We start from the raw sequence: 19,432 nt of genomic DNA on the forward strand, positions 1-19,432 counted from the left end.
ATTTAGATCATTATGAATTCCTCTCAAATAGTCAACAGGCTAGTCGACTAGTCACTTCCCCCACCAGTGCTGCTTCTATTAGATGGAGGTAGCAAAAGGAGGGGGAAGAGAGAGAGGTACTTCAAAGAGACAGCACCGCATGAAGCCCAGAGTCCCACGGGCAGGTGGCTCTGAGGCATACATGGAGAGCTGGCTTAAAAGCCAGCTCCCCACATGTATCAGCTCCCGCCTGCCCCCCTACCCTCGCTGTTGCCTCTCAGAGGCAGCAGTGAAGGGGAGCAGGTGGCTCCATGGGAGCTGACACGCGTAAGCAGCTGGCTTTCCATGTCTACCAGCTTCCTTCTACCCCCTCCTCTGTGCTGCTGCCTCTCTATGAGAGGTAGCAGCCCGAGGTGGGGGGCAGCTCCACAGGATCTGGTACATGTGGGGAGCTGGCTTAAAAGCTGGCTCCTGCCTCCCCCACCCCTTGCTGCCTCTGATACTGAGGCAGCAAAAGAGGGAATGGGAGTGTGTGGAGTTGACAAAATTAACTAGTAAACTCAGGCTTATCGGTTAATCGCATAGTTGTCTACACATTGACATCCCTACTAGACAGCCATGAACATTGAAACAAAAGCTGCTCTATATGTTTCTACTGTTTCAGAGGCTAACCAGAAACTATCCACAGTGGAATAAATGGGCTGACAAAAAGTTTTAATTAAAAAAAAAAAAATCAAATGAATTTTGTGCTCCTAAAATGTACCAGATTGAAAGACCTGAAGATTGAGGTACTCTAATTTATCAAAGACTTGCTCTAGTTTCCTCCTATTTTACTACAGCAATGACTGGTGTCTCAAACACATAGTGCAGGAGCACCTGAAAATAAAGCAGCCATCCTATGGAAGTACTTTGAGTCACTAGCAGTCTCGATGTGAAAAGCTTCATGTTTCCAATCTCCTCAGCTATATATAAGTTTGTAAAATCATTTGCTAATTTTAGGGAACCTTAAATATCAGGGTGATATTGATCGGACATCCATATTATATTGCTGTGCTCTTCCAGTCAAGGGAACATGTTCAGCAGCTGCTTAAAACTCTCGTGGTTGGCCATTAAAAACAGGCAGACACATTACCCATTCAGAAGTAGAGCTAATCAAAATAGATGAGATAAGGTTTGTGGTCTGAATGAGAAGTTGGCAATTTGCCCTGCCAGCTTGATTGGTTCCAATTGACTAGATTCAGAGCTGGCATTAGAGGTGAGCAATCAGGATGATTAGCTTGAGTGCCAAATTAATGCATCTGGGAAGAGAGACCAAATTGTTGTTTTGTTTGGCTGTTAGGGGGTAAAACATATAGGTCTAGCCCTGACTAGGCTGCCTCAGACATGGTCTGCCTTCGTAATACCCTCACTGAAGACATGCAAAAAATGATTTATATTTCACACTAGATTCTTCTGGCAAATCCAGTTTCAAGATTGAGACCCTGTCACATGAGGAACAGTACAATTCCCAAAGCAAGTGTTTGATTACAGCTGCAAATCCACAGTATGCAAGTTCCTTTAATTCAACTCAAAAGTATCCTTTGCCTGGCACATAAGTGAAACATATATCCTAATTTTATAATATTTAAATTAAATATGAAAATTATTTTTAATATTTAAAGTCAAATTCTTTAAGAGATCCTTTTTTTTTTTTAATATACCCAGTTAGCATTATGACTAGATAAATCCAGCATCAAATGATATAGACCCTTTGAATTGAATCATTTAAAAAATAAAAAACCCAAGTGTTTCAATGTTAGGAAATTGAACTTGCAAGCAAGCTTGCACATTTCAGCTTTTTTTAAAAGGTAGGGCATAGGAATAAATATGTTTTTTAAATTATTTAATGCACTTTGTGCTTCCAATAGTATGGGTCTTAAGTTTTTAATGTATATTAAATCTTAGATGACTATCAACATAGTCATTAATTTTGTAATTATATACATAAACAAGTCATGTTGTAACTTCGGCTTTATCCAAGGAAGTGCAGTCTCTGATGATACAAAGTTTGTAATGTATTAGCTAGTCAACTCTCCACTTTCATTAGTGAAAGAGGATGATAATAGCATAGATGAGAGACAATGATATTGGAGACACACTGCTAATAAACATCAACACTAACTTGCAAGACCACTCAAACTTCATAGTTTTACAATTTATCTGTGATGACTAGATTAAGATGACATTCATGAGTGTAAAGTTATGTCTTAGGGTTATGAGTTACATCTCTTCAGAGTTATGTCTCTTATGTCACAAAGCCCTCAAAAACTAAAATTTTAAATCAAATATGAAAAGAGTTAAGAGATTCAAAAATGAAGCTCTCCTAGTAAACATGATGAACAATCAGCTCAGCATTATTCCAAAGGAAAAGTACTGATTGTTGTGTAATTAATTACTGTGACCTTGTCAACATCACTTCTGGTTCAGTGCTTTTATGCAATTACCTACCCTCTTCCACTGTTGAATCCAGCTGGGTTACTTTGACAGCAAGACGATCAATTCTGTCTTGAAGAGAATTTGCTCTGATGTAGAAGTTGTTGGCCTCATTAAACAACTCACCAAATACATCTTCAGCATGTTTGCCTGTACAGAAAAACAGAGAATGCCATCTGTTAAAGACTTATAAAAATACAAGGAACAGAGCTTCGATGGCATATTATTAAACACTCATAACAGAATTACAGTATACTGATGTACTACACACCTAAGCAATGCAGTATTACTTTCAGACAGTTAGATGCAATGCAAATGGTCAGATAGCTCAAAATAAACTTAAACCATCTCCTTAAGTAGCCGAGCTGCTAACAAAAGCATGCAATCACTAAAATTCATTTCTGTGCTGAAAACTCCATGTTAGCCAATGTTATTGCTATCTTTTAAAGGTTCCAGAGCCAATCCAAAGAATAGCAGTGAGCCTCAGTAAATTAGGTGTAATTTAGTATATTTATTAAATCATCTGAACAAGAGCGAGTAGCAAGTAATGGTAGGGTTATATTAAGGTTTTAAATTGTGCCCAATAACCAGGCTTAAATGTACACATGGCTAATTAAGGACATTCCAAACATGCCCTTCAATACTGCATATTGACTGCCGAGTTGTTCAATGAAATCCTTTTGGCTGCTTTGGAATCTACTGCTGGACAGTAAAAATGTCTGCATTATAGAATTGTGAGAGAGCACCTCCCTTTTCCTGGACTCTTCATTTAGGAAAGACAGACTTTAATTTAACAGTGACAAGTGATTCTCACAGAATAGGGATGAGGGAAAATGTACAATAGTCTGATATTATTTTCTCACTTTTCTAAGGGGGTAGGGACTTCCTAGCAGTAGAACCTCCTGTAAATGTTGTGTCAAAATCTGTAGATAACATGATGAGCTAGTTCCGGAGGTACACCCCAGCTCCGCTTAATGCTCCACCTTTGTCAGCCCCCCCTCCCCCTAAAAACGTGTCTTGGAGATAGCTGACAAACAGTCATAAGTATCAGGAAAAAACAAAGGAAACAAACTTATCAATGCCTCTATTCATCTTCAAGCTTCAGAATTATCTGTTTGCAGCTCATTATTGCTTCAGTGTATTTATAGTTTTAATAAGACAACACTGCATCTGTTCACATTCAGAAGATTATCTTCACAACTAGAAGAACTAGGGAAAAATGTTAAAAAGTTTGTGTTTTACTGATGCTGTCTGTATGGGAGAAACTGCACCACTATGCTTCCCCAGGCCCTTCACAGTCTTTTACAGACTGACTTTCATTCCCTCTGATGCCTTAGCTAACTCAAAAGCTAAAGTTTACAAAGTGCTTTAAAAGAGGAAAAGTAATGTATGCTTTAAGTATCAGTTTGTCACTTAAAGGAGGTTGAAGAGATTATTAACCATCTCTAAAGTGAATAACTTTCTCTTTTTAAACATTAAAAATAATTTTCAACTGCACTTCCTGCTCTAAAAATGAATGATTATAGAACGCTAACTTACTGCTGATCACCACCTGGTAAAACAATTTCTGGGTCAATGGTTTTACAAGCAGAGGGATCTGTTACTCCTTAATTTCAGGAACTCCTCCCCATCTCAAGTAGATAGATAAAATGAAAATCTTTTCCTCTTCATGTTTAAAGTTACTGTGATAATATGGAGGAACCAAAGAGCCGTTCCTCCCTACACTTCCAAGTATCATCCTAACACTACTCCACATTATACTGTACTTGACAATATGGCTTGCAAAATACACTTACCGTATATACTCGAGTATAAGCCGAGTTTTTCAGCACATTTTTTGTGCTGAAAAATGCCCCCCTCGGCTTATACTCGAGTCAGCCTCCTGCTCGTGGGCGGGCTCAGCGCGTCTCTGCCGCCGGCCAGGTCTAGCCGCGTGAGCCCGGAGCTCCGGCCCCGGTAACCGAGGCGCTCGGGGCGGGGGGCGCTGCCGGGAACGGGCTGGGCTCCGTGTGTCGGGGGCCGTCGCTGCACGGGGCGCTCGGAGCCTCTGCCGGCCGCTTGGGTTGCGGGTGCGCCTGCAGGTGCTGCTTGGAGCCAGCGGCCTCGCCCCGGGGCCGCCGGCAGGGAGGCTCGGGGAGCAGCCGAGAGGGGCTCTGGCCTGGGAAAGGTCCGGGCGGGGGCGGCGGGGGCTGAGCTGGTTGGGCCGAGTGTCCGAGCATCTGTTCCCGTGTGTGACTGGTGCTGGCGCTGGGCGCTTTCTTGCAGGCGGCCCTTCAGGGGCTCATTGGATTGGCGGGAGGACTTTGAGCGGGAGTTACGGTATTTTTGATATCATATTGTTTTTGTTGACCCCCTTTTCCACTTACAGAGCTAGGTTATTGTTTTTCTTTGAAATAAATATTCATGTAATTTTATTGGTATCTATCTTCATTTTTTACATTTACCAGTAGCTGCCTCATTTCCTACCCTAGGCTTATACTCGAGTCAATATTTTTTCCCAGTTCTTTGTGGTAAAATTAGGTGCCTCGGCTTATATTCGGGTCGGCTTATACTCGAGTATATACGGTAAATCTTTTCGAAAGATCACTATTATGCTTCATAAAATACATATCATGGTATTCTCTCAAATTCTGCAAAAAATCTGTCCACAAAGTTTTCATAGTCTGTAGTTGATCTTGGTATTAACATACTGAATAAAATGTCTCTGAAGTTACCTTATGTAACTAATGAAAATGATTAGTACTCAATACAGAAAAACAAATCAATGATAAAGATGAGCCTGAGGAGTAAAAACCTATCAGTGTTAGTTACAGAAGACTATCTTCTTTTAGCTTATTAATGAAAGTATCAGAGATTGAAAAAATAGTGTTTCTTTGCTGTGCCTGAAGTTGCTAATATGCTACAAGTATTCATGTTGACTTCAAAGTAGAGGGTTTCAATGCATTAATTGAAGCACTCTTTTTCTAACTGTGGAAGCCTATATTAAAGATAGATGGTAAACAATGGGAGAAAGGCAGCAAGAAAATCAAAACACATTTTATCCTTTTAAACATGATAAAAAGAATGCAGACTTAGCAATTTAGTTTAATATTTTCAATACATTAATGTACTATATATTTGAGAGAGTTTGTCTGTTCAAGAACTTTTCCTACATTTTCCTAAGAATTAGGTTCACCAAATTTGGCAATACAGCCTCCTCTTATAACTGAGATCAAAGAAACAATTGGTTGTACCAGGAAAACGGGATGTGCCTAGAATGGGATTGCTTCTCATAAAACTGTACAGAAAAGAGATAGAATCACCAAGCTCACTGAAGGTGCCCCCTGGTCCACGACTGCCCCAACCCTGAGCCTCCCACCACCCTTTAGGGAAGGAAGGGGGGCCCGAAGCTTCCTTCCTCCCTCCCTCTCTCTCCTGAGTTATAGGGACACACTGCTGGCTGTTCCCCTTCATCAGCCAGAGAAAGGCAAGTGCACAATTTGCTGCATGCTTCCCTCTGGCTGGGACGTGCAGAGGGCAGATGAATCTGGTCCTGCCCCAGCCAGGGGACATGCACTCCTCCCCTGGCTGAAACTGTTGGAGCTACAGAGGCCATGGAGACATGCTTCTCACCTGGCCCCAAGCTTCTGCCATGAGGGAGGGCTGAGGTTGTCCTCTCCCCCCAAGGCACCCTGCATACTGAACCCTTCATCCCCAGCCCCACCACAGAGCAATGATTTAAATGAAGCATGTACATTTTCATTTTATTTTCCAAAAAACAAAAATTGAGTTAAGGACCCAAGCAATGCCAGGTAAATGTGCTAGTGAATTTATAAACTAAATTTATCTTGCAATGTATCCAATGCAGGGGTACCGACTGGCTCAAGTCCTGCTATTACACGGAATGCCACTAATGTGCGATGTGCCCTGCTGTGTTAGTTTCCCAACATATGTCTGCATAGTTGAAGGTCCCCATCACTGTCAAATCCTGTGCTTTGAATGATTTTGTTAGTTGTTTAAAAAAAGCTTCATTCACCTCTACCACCTGGGTAGGTGGTCTAGTAGACCCCTAGCATGACATCACTCTTGTTTTTTACCCCTTTTAACCTAACCCAGAAGCTGAGATGGGGAGAATAGATCACTTGATTACCTGTTCTGTTCATTCCCTCAATCAACTGGCATCAGCTACTGTCAGCAGACAGGATATTGGACTAAATGGACCTTTGGTCTGACCCAGTATGGCCATTCTTATGGTCTTAATAAATTTAAGTTCAAAAGAATAATATCTAATGTCATCATCTAATGATGTTGGAAAATTAGAGATATCATAGACTTTTTAAGTAGGTGTTTTATCTGCATCTATTACTTCAGGAAACCTTTTGTTTGTCAGAAAAGTCTAAAATTTAACATTTAATTTATAGCTAAAGTAAATGCTATAATTATCTGAATTTCTAAAATATGCAACAATTGAAGCTCTTTAGTTATCAAATCCTAGACTTCCTAATAGCCTCTTAACTAAAGTTACCCTAACTTATTTTCTTTATTGTCATTCTGTTTACAAAGGGATCCTCTTTCTGATATTCGTGCTTAATTCCCACTAGTATTTACATGTCATGTGCATGTAAAAGAAAACAGACTCGTAAGAAAAAAATAACTTCCCTAAAACACAAATTGAACCAACTTCCTATGGCCATCTAATGCCAAGTGTGCTAGACTAAGCAAGGGACTTGCCAGGAACTCATGATTCATGTTCTAATCTTGGCTTCTACATTTATTTCTATTGCCTAGGGCAAGTTCACTTACTCTCTCTGTCACAGTTTCTACATTTAAACTCTAGCTACCTTAGAGAGATTTTGTTTGCACAGACCTTTGAAGATGAAAGTAGTATAGAAGAGCAGAAGTATTATACACTTTGCAAATCAAAGTTTTTAAATGATATTTTGTCCATTTAAAACAAAACAACGCCTTTGAGCTACTCTATTTTCCATTAACAAACAAAAGCTCAAAACTATACTTACTTAGACTGCTAAGTTGTCGTATAATAGCAGCGAGGGTACTATTGGTTACACATTCCAGTTCACTCGTAATTCCTTCAGGAAGGGCTCCTCGGCAGAGATGCCTAGGTTCAATGTTCCTCTTAACTAAAGGCATGGCTCTCAATCTGCAATTTAAAAATATATATAGAGAGAGGTTTCAAGCAAAATGGGAACTTACAAGGTACACTAGACATTAACCTTATATACATTAGTGATTCCTTTATTGCTTATTTTAGACCACCCTCATATGTTTTAGGCACCACTCCAAAAATACAAGGGTGACAAGCCTCTATACAGCAGTTTATATAGTCCAACTGGACTTAATAGACAAATGAAGATCTAACATCCAACAGGAATGCTCTGCAGAGACCACAGGCTGCAAAAATAAGATTATTAAAATCTCACTGGGTCACACAGCTGTTGATTGTGTAGAGGTTATTTGATTTAATTTTTTGTAACTATAAATACATTTGTTTTTCGAGGCAATGTTGGGGAAAATATTTGTTTTAGGAATGATGGGAATGAGGTAAGGGTGCAGACTTGACCAAACGTATTTTGGAAGGCCATTTCAAGTATAAAAAGCAATGTGGCATTCACAGACATACATGGGCAAAAACCAAAAAGATATCAAGGCTGGTGACCCTGAATATGGAGTCAAGAGCTGAAGATGGAGACAGGCAAACAAGGCACAAAACAGAGCAGACTGAAGGGAATGTGAAAGGAAACAATGAAATGATGGCTGTATAATACAGGTCCACAAAAAAGTTGAGACATAAGTCGAACTTGATGCAAAATTCAACGTGGATACAGTAAAGTGACTCAAAGGTAGAGGTAGCAGTAATAAGGGTTTTTTTAAAATATTAATTAACAGATTTTCATAAATTTAGTCAAAGCAACTGCGAGGCAAGAAAGACTATTCTGAGATGGACATTTGTAAATGAACTAACAAAGTGAGACAAAGTGAGCATAAAGATTAGAGAGAGGAAGAAGTTGCAGTTGTCATTGGAGGTGATCAGCACATGAACCAATGACTTTACCGCAGAGATGGAAAGCTCATGGGTTTTTAAGTCTGCTGTCAACAGCCATACACTAGTCAGGAAACACTGGAGTAGTAATGAAGTAAGTAACTTTTCATTTAGTCTTGTGGGAATTGAGTCACCATGCAATGAAAAAAGTTATGCAGAAAGGGAGGTTACTTATCTGTAGCAGGAGATACTTCAAGGTATGTGGTCCCTATCTGTATGCCACTGAGCATGATACACATGCCCTATATGCCCAGAGTGTTTCAAAGTAATAAATGTACATCAATCCATGCATGTGCCTTTGTACCACTTCACGGTTTCACTGGAGGCAATAAGGGTGGGGTGGACCAGACCGACTGTGCCTTCAGTTCTTTCTCTACCACAAATCTACCAGATCTTCATCAGATGAGGAGGGCAAGATTAGAATATAGATAGAGACCACATATCTCAAAAAAAAACCAAACCTACAGTTTAAGGGAAGGCCCTTAAACGAGGAATCTGTCGTGAAATCTCACACCAGGGCATGGTGAGAAGAAAAAGTATGTACCAAACTCTACACGGCCACCTCATATATGTCTGTAAGAGAAAGTCATAGAGCACGGCTATAGTTGATGCTTGCACACTTATAAAATGGGCCCATATCCTGCCTGGTGGGTACTGGCTCAGTAACTGAAAGCACATCATAATGCACCCTGAGACCCACTTTGAGATTCTCTGGGTAGAGATGGGCTATCGCTGAATTCTGTCCACTTTGGCAACAAAATTTAGGAGACTTCTGGAATGGCCTCATCCTTAGGGCACATTACAAGATAAAGTCCAAATTTACTAAGGTTGATTTCTTGCCACCCAATTTTGTAAAGCCCAAGGTCTATGTTCCCATGGGCAAAAGAATTCAACATACTTCAAAGTAATGCAGCCCCAGTAGGGAGACTGCCATGGACTGAGAGAGGTGCACTGTGGGTAGCTATCCCACAGTGCCTGCACTGCTTTGCATTCTGTGTTATGCTCTTGGTGCATAGAATCATAGAATCATAGAATAATAGGACTGGAAGGGACCTCGAGAGGTCATCGAGTCCAGCCCCCCGCCCTCAAGGCAGGATCAAGCTCCGTCTACACCATCCCTGACAGATGTCTATCTAACCTGTTCTTAAATATCTCCAGAGAGGGAGATTCCACCACCTCCCTTGGCAATTTATTCCAATATTTGACCACCCTGACAGTTAGGAATTTTTTCCTAATGTCCAATCTAAACCTCCCCTGCTGCACTTTAAGCCCATTACTCCTTGTCCTGTCCTCAGAAACCAAGAGGAACAAATTTTCTCCTTCCTCCTTGTGACACCCTTTTAGATATTTGAAAACCGCTATCATGTCCCCCCGTAATCTTCTTTTTTCCAAACTAAACAAGCCCAGTTCATGAAGCCTGGCTTCATAGGTCATGTTCTCTAGACCTTTAATCATTCTTGTCGCTCTTCTCTGTACCCTTTCCAATTTCTCCACATCTTTCTTGAAATGTGGCGCCCAGAACTGGACACAGTACTCCAGCTGAGGCCTAACTAGTGCAGAGTAGAGCGGCAGAATGACTTCACGAGTTTTGCTTACAACACACCTGTTGATACAACCTAGAATCATATTTGCTTTTTTTGCAACAGCATCACACTGTTGGCTCATATTCAACTTGTGGTCCACTATGACCCCTAGATCCCTTTCCGCCATGCTCCTTCCTAGACAGTCGCTTCCCATCTTGTATGTATGGAACTGATTGTTCCTTCCTAAGTGGAGCACTTTGCATTTCTCTTTATTAAACCTCATCCTGTTTACCTCTGACCATTTCTCTAACTTGCTAAGGTCATTTTGAATTATGTCCCTATCCTCCAAAGAAGTTGCAACCCCACCCAGTTTGGTATCATCTGCAAACTTAATAAGCGTACTCTCTATCCCAATATCTACATCATTGATGAAGATATTGAACAGTACGGGTCCCAAAACAGACCCTTGAGGAACTCCACTTGTTATCCCTTTCCAGCAGGATTTAGAACCATTAACAACAACTCTCTGACTACTGTTATCCAGCCAATTATGCACCCACCTTATCGTGGCCCTATCTAAGTTATATTTGCCTAGTTTATCAATAAGAATATCATGCGAGACCGTATCAAATGCCTTACTAAAGTCTAGGTATATGACATCCACCGCTTCTCCCTTATCCACAAGGCTCGTTATCTTATCAAAGATGCTGGGACCAAAATTGTGCAGTGATTCATAATGCACGCATCTACTCTCTCCTCCCCCTGCTTGAGCTCAACGAGAAATAGTTTTTTGTGCCCTATTTGGCCTCAGTTACACATGCAGATGCCATCGCAATGCAAGCATGACTTCCCTCGTGGATCCCATTGTGCATCAAAGTATTGTGATATTGGTGTCTACTTTGATGTGCCTCATGGTACAGTATTTCGAGAGTGTAAGCACAGCATTCCAGGAAGAGGAAAAAGGAGAAATCGCCTCCATCTAAGGTGCCACGGGAACACTGCACAGGCAAGCCCTTGCACTGATTGATTTGGAAATGTCCCCAGCATTCAATCCTCTGGACACAGTGGAACCCCAGTTGTGGTGCCATGAGAAAAGCACAGACTGGAGAGACAATATAGTGCTGCAAGTATGGGACAATCCGCAGTGGCTGCAAAACTTCCAAATGCTCAAGGCCACTTTCATGAAACGTAGAGAATGGCTTTCCCCTGCCCTGAAGTGCAGGGACCTAAATGAGACCAGCTCTGACAATGGAGAAGCATGTGGCAATTGGAACACCAAACAGCTATCGGTCACTTAGGAATCAGTTTGAAGAGGGGAAATCTGCAGTGGGGGCTACTGATATACAAGTAGACAAAGCAATCAATACCATTCTGCTACAAAGGGTAGTAACTTTGGGAAATGTGGATACAATAGTGAAGGGCTTTGCTACATTGGGGTTCCCTAACTGTGGTTAGCTGATAGAACACACATCCCCATTCTGGCACCTGACCACCTTAAAGAGTACATAAACCACAACGGGTACTTTGAGACAACTGAAGGCACTGGTGAATCAAAAAGACCATTTCACTGACATGCAGGATGGTCAGGAAAGGTGCATGACACACACATCTTTAAGAACTCTTAGCTCATCAGAAAGATGCAAGTTGGAACTTTTCCCCCCAGACTGGCGAATCAGAATCAGAGAGGTGGAAATGCCAAGAGTGATCCTTGGTGACCCAGCCTACCTCTTGCTCCGATGGCTCATGAAGCCACTGCACACAGGTAGCCTGGACCAAAGTAAAGAGTAGTTCAACTACTGGCTGAGCAAATGCAGAGTGGTAGTTGAATGTGCTTTTCAGCATTTAAAGGGGAGGTTTAGGAGTCTGAAGTATGTCTCTGCATTAATAGGACATCATGGAGATGTTGTCTGTAAGGATTTGAACTGCACAGCTAACAATTCTGGGCACAAAACGTGAACACACATTTCTTGATGCCCTCAGCTCCAGCAGGTTGATGTGCAATGCCATCTCATGTGGAGACCATTTGCCTTGGACCACTTGGTTGGTCAGATGGGCTCCCCAGCCTAGCAGAGATGCGTCTGTAGTAATTTGCACCGTGGCCTCGGTTTGGTGAAATAGAACCCTTGACAGGAGATTGTCCACTAATGTCCATCATCATAGAGATGTGATAATGTCCGGAGATATGGTAACTCTCTAGTTTCGAGAGTGTTGAGATGGGAGGCTGACGGTTGCTATCCAAAGTTGAAACCAATGGAAGTGCAAATGGGCATGACAGACCATGTTAAAGTAGTTGCAGCCATATGCCCCATCAGAGGCAGGTGAGTATCATGGTAGAAGGCTTTCAGGGGGTAGCTGAGTTAGTCTAGGAAAACTTAAAAAACAACAAATAGTCTGGTAGCACTTTAAAGACTTAACAAAGGATGTAGGTGGTATCATGAGCTTTCATGGGCACAGCCCACTTCTTCATGGGCACAGCCCACAAAGCTCATAATACCGTCTACATGTTTTGTTAAGTCTTTAAAGTGCTACCAAACAAAACATGTAGACTGTATTATGAGCTTTTGTGGGCTGTGCCCATGAAGAAGTGGGCTGTGCCCATGAAAGCTCATGATACCACCTACATCCTTTGTTACGTCTTTAAAGTGCTACCAGACTATTTGTTGTGGAAGAAGGGGTCATGAATATCGTATTTATGAGATCTTGTACAGCTATGAAGCTTTGAGGTAAGTATGTGCGGGCTGAGATTGAGTCTAGGCGAGTGCCTATAAACTCTATGTCTTGGACTGGGTGCAGTGTTGATTTCTGTTTGTTGATTAGAAGGCCTAGATGAGTGACAAGGGCTCTGGTTAGGTTAATCATGGAGGCGGTCTCCTCACGACACCCGATTTATCAGACAGTCAAGGTATGGAAAGATGATGATGTGTTATCATCTAAGTTATGCCACAATGACTACTAGTAGCTTGGAAAATACTGGGGGGGGGGGGGGGAGCAGTCGATGACAGGCTGAAAGGTAGGACTTTGTATTGGTAATGGTCTGGTCCGAGAGCAAGAGGTAGGTAACGCCAGCGTGCCGGATGAATGGCGACATGAAAGTAAGCATCTTGCAGGTCGAGGGCTGCAAAACAGTCCCCTTGATCCACTGCCGGAATAACTGTATTTAGCGTGACCATCTAGAATCAGTGTTTCTTTAGAAATTTGTTCAGTTTGCGGAGGTCGAGGATCGGTCTCCAACCCACCTGTCTTTTTCTCTATCAAGAAGTAATTTGAATAGAACCCCCTTTCATGAAATTCTTTAGGTTTTCTCTATAGCTCCAGGTGGCGACTGATCTCATTTTAGTAGGGTCTTGTGAGAAGTCTCTCTGAAGAGGGATGGGGGGAGTGGGGGGAAATAAAGCTAAAGGGAATAATGTATCCTACGCAAATTATTTTCTGCACCCACAGGTCTGATGTTATCAACTCCCACTGCGTTAAGAAGGGATGCAAGTAGTGAGTTAAAAGATGGCCATGTTGCATTGGATTGTGAGGGAGATTTTCCAGACCCTTGACCACAGCCTCCAATCTGCTGCTTTGTGGTTTGGTTGGTAGAGGGGCAGCCCTGGTTGGAGCATCTTCTCTATGCCCGTTGACTTGGCCAGATGTCTTCATAGGGTCTCTGTGGCAGTCAGTTATATTGTCCATATTTGTTGCAGTTATAGGGGGTGTATCGTTTACATCTGTAGGGCATGGTGTATATGCCCAGAGTACAGAGCATGGTTCTTGAATCTTTACTACCGTGCAGAACCTCATCTGTTTTAGCTGTGAACAATTTCAATTTGTCAAATGATAGATCCTCGACTTTGAACTGATGTTCCGGGGGAATACCAGAAGCCTGTAGCCAGGACCCCTGTGTATTACCACTGCTGTAGCTGTTGCCCTAGCCACAGTATCTGCGACATCCAGTGCAGTCTGTACGGCAGTGCGAACGATTGTACAGCTCTCATGGACTATTGCTTTTAGAACAGGTCTTTTTGATCCAGGGAGGTGTTCCATGAGATCCCCCAATTTTGAATAGTTAGAGATCTAATTTCTTGTGATTCTTGTCTTGATTGGCAACCACCAGCACGTGACAAGCGGCACACCAGCCAATTTCCCTTGGCACACAGGGCAGGAGCTCAGCCCCTCCCCTCCTCACACAGCTGAGATCTCATGCTGCGGCTTCAGTCTCGGTTGCACAGCTGAAGACTGGAGAAACAGCTCTGGCTTCCTGCTTGGGGAAGAGAAGAGAGGCATACATGCATACCTGATGCTGCCCCAGCCCAGACCGGGCATGCAGCTCCTGGGAGCTAAGGGGTTAACCCCCGCTCCCTTGGCTACAGGCTTCTTGCTTCGGGAGGTGGCGGGGCTGGGCAGCTGGTCACACATGGAGCACGGGGACCTCGGCTGCTTGCAGGGTCGGGGAGCCCCTTCCCCAGCACCCCTCTGCACCCAGCCAGGCTGAAGCCAGCTCTGGGCAGCCCCGGGATCTGCATGCCCCAACACTGGAGCCTCAGCCTGCAGGCAAAAGGCTGATCTGGGCAGGGATGAGACTCTGCTCCTCCCTCACATCTCCTTGCCCCAGTGCTGCTACCCTGCCAGTGAGTGCACTGGGGGCACAGAGGTGCAAAGGGCAAGGGGGGGTGAAGGACGATGCTGTGGCTGGGGATCAGGCTGCAGGGGGCATCATGAGGGGAGTGAGGCTGGAGCAGAGGGAAGATGTGGGGGGGATGCAATTTTACTTTGCAAAAGGAAAGCGCAGCTTCTACTTCCCACTTCTTTGTCTCCCTCCCCAACTAGCTATTTGGCTGCATTCTCACCCTTTCACTTTCTATGTTACTCCTCCAGACCCCTCCCACCCCCAAACTCCCCCTCGTGCCCCCACCTCACCCCCTCTCCTGCCGCCCAACTCCCTTCCAGACCTTGCCCTCCTCACCCCATCCTGCATCCCTATCCCACTTGCTGGCAACCCTGTGCTGCACATTGAACCTCACATTTTTGTTCCCACCCCAGAGTCCAAGGGATCCACAAATATCCACTAACTCTGGAGCCCCAGAAAAGTAAATCTGGCCTATGGGAAGTCGTGAACCTCAGTCCTCCCTGTCCATTCCCCTCACCCCATGGGGACTGGAGCACTAGAAGTGTGAGGTGCTGCAGCTGGAGGCCACATCAGTGAGGGTTGGGGGTTTTGGGAGGAGTTTTTTACTTCTCTCATGTGCTCCCCAACTCATTTTTCTGTGGGTCAGTGACCCCTGACCCAAAAAAGGTTCCTGACCCCTGCCATAAAGAAAGAAAATAAACGTTGTGTGTTAGACATAATATTTTTATTTAAAATGAAGTTTGATAAACATGAGAAAGTTAAAATGCTTAGTCTGTTTAATAATTTAAATTAAACCATTTTCCCCAGCTGTAGAACTACTAAAATAGCTCGGACGTAATTACGTAATTAACAGTGAGTTTCCATTAGCAACTGGTAGTCCACGGAAAGGTTTACATTGACCCAGGTGGTCCATGGGGCACGCACTAGAGAGAGATCCCTCCCTCCTCCCAGTAGAGCGGCACAGCTCAGGGTAGGAGAGTTAAATCTTGACATGTCACTTCAGAAAGCCTATACCAGGGGTCAGAAACCTATCAACTGGCTGTGCAGAAGGTAACTTGCTGCAACAGAGGGCTGGCAGCATAGCAAAACAGCTTCCTTGGGCCACAGAGCCCTCCACATTTTCTCAAAGGATCCTTTTCCCCACTATTGAATTTTAGCTATCATTGGGTTGAAATATAGCCATTTCACAGCACACATTACTGCATAAATATTTTAGGTAAGAAAGCCACGGTACTAAACTGAAACCTCATGCATAATTTCAGGAATACAAAATATAGTTATCCAAACGGAGTTTAGCTTAGCACAGCAGAGTTACATCCCTTCTCTTTTAAAAAGCACTGTAAGATTAGTAACAAACAGCTAATTTTTCCATTTCACAAAACAAAAACAAAACACCCCCCAAAACTCATGCAGCATACAGCATTCCCCTCATACTATGTGAGCAGCACAGGTCAAACACAAATATAAAAGGTAATGATAACATTTAAATACTCAACACAGCTACCTGAACCAACCTGAAGCATAGTGACATTTTCCTGGAAAAGTTCCTTTCCTATCTAAATATTGTCCTAACATGACCCTCCTTATTTCCTGAGATCTGACATTACAATTTAGCATGGTGTGGCTGTAGGCACACAAATATAATCTGAAATGATGAACAATGCAAGACAGCATACATCATCATTAACTGGGAGTTTATTTTTAAAAGTCAAAGTGTGCTCCTTTAAAGGATATAAACTGAATATCTTAAGAATACAAAAAAATGAAACATAGTAATGAAATATAAACTCTTGCATTTCATTTTAATTGAACTGAGGGAAGGATCGTTTTTCTTTTCTAAAGAACAGTATCACTGCAATTGTGTAATGCCATGAACACAAGCAACTTGCCTACAGTTTACTATGTATTTTAATGTCATGTTGGGGAATTAATGGATAATATAAATCTTGTGATGCAGAAGTTAACACCTGCCAAATAGAATGCATGAGCCTGCATTATTATTATTTCTACTGCAACACACTGAACTCCATACATATTTCAAAGATAGTTTTGAATTTAACTTAAGCTGTCGTGTATGCTGTAGCAATATAAGCATTCTAGAAGGTAAAACTGTCAGAATATTTTAACAGATGTAAACTGCAGAGGTGACATACTAATCGCATTTAACACTATCTTATTGGATTTCAAGCGCTTGGAATATTTGTCTGGGTCAAGTGTAAAGTCAGGCAAAAAACAAGGTAGAGCTGACAATCCTTTGGTCTTCTCTGTGTAATCTGACTTGTGTTTTCTGTACTGAAATGTATTGGAGACAATTTTTTATTTCAGAACATGGGGAAAGCTACTGGGGGGAGGCTGTTCTAGATTTGATTTTAACAAATATGGAGGAGCAGGTTGAGAATTTGAAAGTAGAAAGCAGGCTGAGTGAAAGTGATTATGAAGTCAGAGTTCATAAGTCCAAGGAATGGTAGAGGGAGAACAGCAAAATAAAGACAATGCATTTAAAGGCATCAGACTTTAGCAAACTCAGAGAACAGGTAAAGCAAGGTCCCATGAGAAGCAAGTTGAAGAGGAAAAGAATTGAGAATGTTTGACAGTTTTTCAAGGAGATGTTAAGAGCACAAGAGCAAACTATTCCGCTACATAGGAAAGATAGGAAGTATGGCTAGAGATCACCCTAGCTTAACTAGGAGATCTTGAATGATCTAAAAATCAAAAGGGAGTCCTACAAAAGTGGAAATTAGGACAAGTTACATAGGATGAATACAAATATCCAAAGTCTGTAGGAGCAAAATTAGAGAAACCACAGCACAAAATGAGCTCGAATTAGCTAGAAACAAAGGGTAACAAGAAAATATTCTACAAGTACATTAGAAGCAAGTGAAAGACCAAGGATCATTACTCAGTGAAAAAAGAAAAAAAAACAACAACAGAACATGTGGAAATGACAAAGGTGCATAATGACTTGGTGAAAACAAAAACAAAGAAGGTTGGTGGATGTCTAATATAGTGAATGCCAGTGAAAATGAGGAAGGTTCAGAAGTTAATAGGAAAAGAACAAGTTAAAAATTACTTAGACAATTTGGATGTATTCAAGTCACCAGGATTTGATTAAATGCATTGTGGAATACCCAAGGAACAGACTGAGGACACATGTGAGTCATTAATTGTAATCACTGAAAACTCATGGAAGACAGAAGAGACTCCAGAAAACTGGGAAAAGAGGGCAAATGTAGTGCCCAACTATAAAAAGGGAAATAAGGACAACCCAGGAAACTATAGACCAGCCGGCTTAACTTCTGTACCAGGAAAGATAATGGAGTAAATAAGTAAGTAATCCATTTGCAAACATTTAGAAGATAAGGTGACAAGTAACAGCATAAATTTGTCAAGAACAAATTATGTCAAACCAACCTGATTTTTTTTTAATAGGATATATGGGAGAACTGTTAGGTGAATCACATCTATATTTTAATAAAGCATTTGATACTGTGTCACATGACCTTCTCATTTAATAAACTAGGGAAATACAACCTAGATGGGGCTACAACATAGTGGATTCATAATGGGTTGGATAACCATTCCCAGTGATAACTACTCTATGGCTACATCTACATTGTGCATTCTTGTGCAAGATATGCAAATGAGGTGTGGCGATGAATATCGCTGCACCTTATTTGCATACCTAATGAGCCGCCATTTTAACTCAAGGGGCTTTTGCGCAAGAAGGAAGAGTCTATACTGCTCCTTCTTGCGCAAAACCCCCCTCTTGTGCAAGAGCCATTCTGCCGCTTAGTACATCCCAGAACAGTTCTGCCTGAAAACAGTAGCAAGCAACACATTATAAGCAAGTCTTCTCTGCGCCAATTAGGCCTCAAATGGAGTAATGTCCATTCTGCCCACCCACATTTAAGGAAAGATGTGAACAATTTGGAAAAGGTCTAGAGAAGAACAAAAAAAATGATTAAAGATCTAGAAAATGTGACCTATAAGGAAAGATTGAAAGAACTGGGTTTAGAGATGTAAGCGTTTAACCATTTAACAGATAAGCATCAGCTTATTGGTTTCTGTTATGGTTAAACTCCTGCAGCACAACCAGCTTCCAGCATGCACTGGCTCCCAGCTGCCAGCTCCACTCCCAGATGGCTGGCTGCCACCCTGCCTGGCCCATCTTCTGGGGGCACCCATCACTATCCTTCTGTCCCTAGTCTCACCCATAGAGCCCCAAAAACCATTAATCATCTAACAGGTAGGATTTTTAACATTTACTTGCTTACTGTTTTTAAACCTTTTTTATGTCCCTAGTTTGTTTAGTCTGGAAAAGAGACGACAGAGGGGCATAACAGCTTTCAAGTACCAAAAAGGCTGTTACAAGAAAGAGAGAGAAAAAGTAGTCTCTTTAGAAGAGAAAGTGATGACAGGAACAGGAGGAATGGGCCAAGGGAGGTTTAGGGTGGACATTAGGAAAAACATCCATACTGTCAGGGTGTCTAAACACTGGAATAAATTGCCTAGAGAGACTGTGGAATCTCCAACATTGGAGATTTTTTAGTAACATTTAGACAAACATTTGTCAGGGATGGTCTATATTTTTCCATCGGCAGCGTATGGCACACGTGCCATGAGTACCTTAAGTGGCACATGAGCCGGCAGCTGCCCTATGTGCCGTGGTTGGAGCCAGTTTGCAGTGAGGCCATCCCTGTTGGAGCAGGAACTGTGGCTGTAGTAAGGCTGCCCCATGGCAGCCATGCAGCCCGATCGGTGGATGGCTGCTTCGGGGACCAGGGCTACTCTGGGGGCGGTTAGGCC

The 19,432-nt window shown here is 42.4% G+C and overlaps 1 protein-coding gene across 2 annotated transcripts in view; it reads right to left on the minus strand.

Annotated features, from left to right (window-relative positions):
• The window catches only part of WASF3 (WASP family member 3), an 81,616-nt gene that overhangs the window by 24,416 nt on the left and 37,768 nt on the right, over positions 1–19,432 (minus strand). For both annotated transcript variants that reach the window (XM_075919242.1, XM_075919241.1), the window contains exons 3-4: positions 7,449–7,591; positions 2,467–2,601 (exon numbers count right to left, since the gene is read on the minus strand). In XM_075919242.1, the coding sequence (XP_075775357.1) occupies positions 2,467–2,601; positions 7,449–7,581 (268 nt within the window). In that variant the 5' untranslated portion in view covers positions 7,582–7,591. The remainder of the gene's footprint in view (positions 1–2,466; positions 2,602–7,448; positions 7,592–19,432) is intronic.

The sequence above is a fragment of the Pelodiscus sinensis genome, chromosome 1 (assembly GCF_049634645.1).
Source record: "Pelodiscus sinensis isolate JC-2024 chromosome 1, ASM4963464v1, whole genome shotgun sequence".
NCBI lineage: Eukaryota > Metazoa > Chordata > Testudines > Trionychidae > Pelodiscus > Pelodiscus sinensis.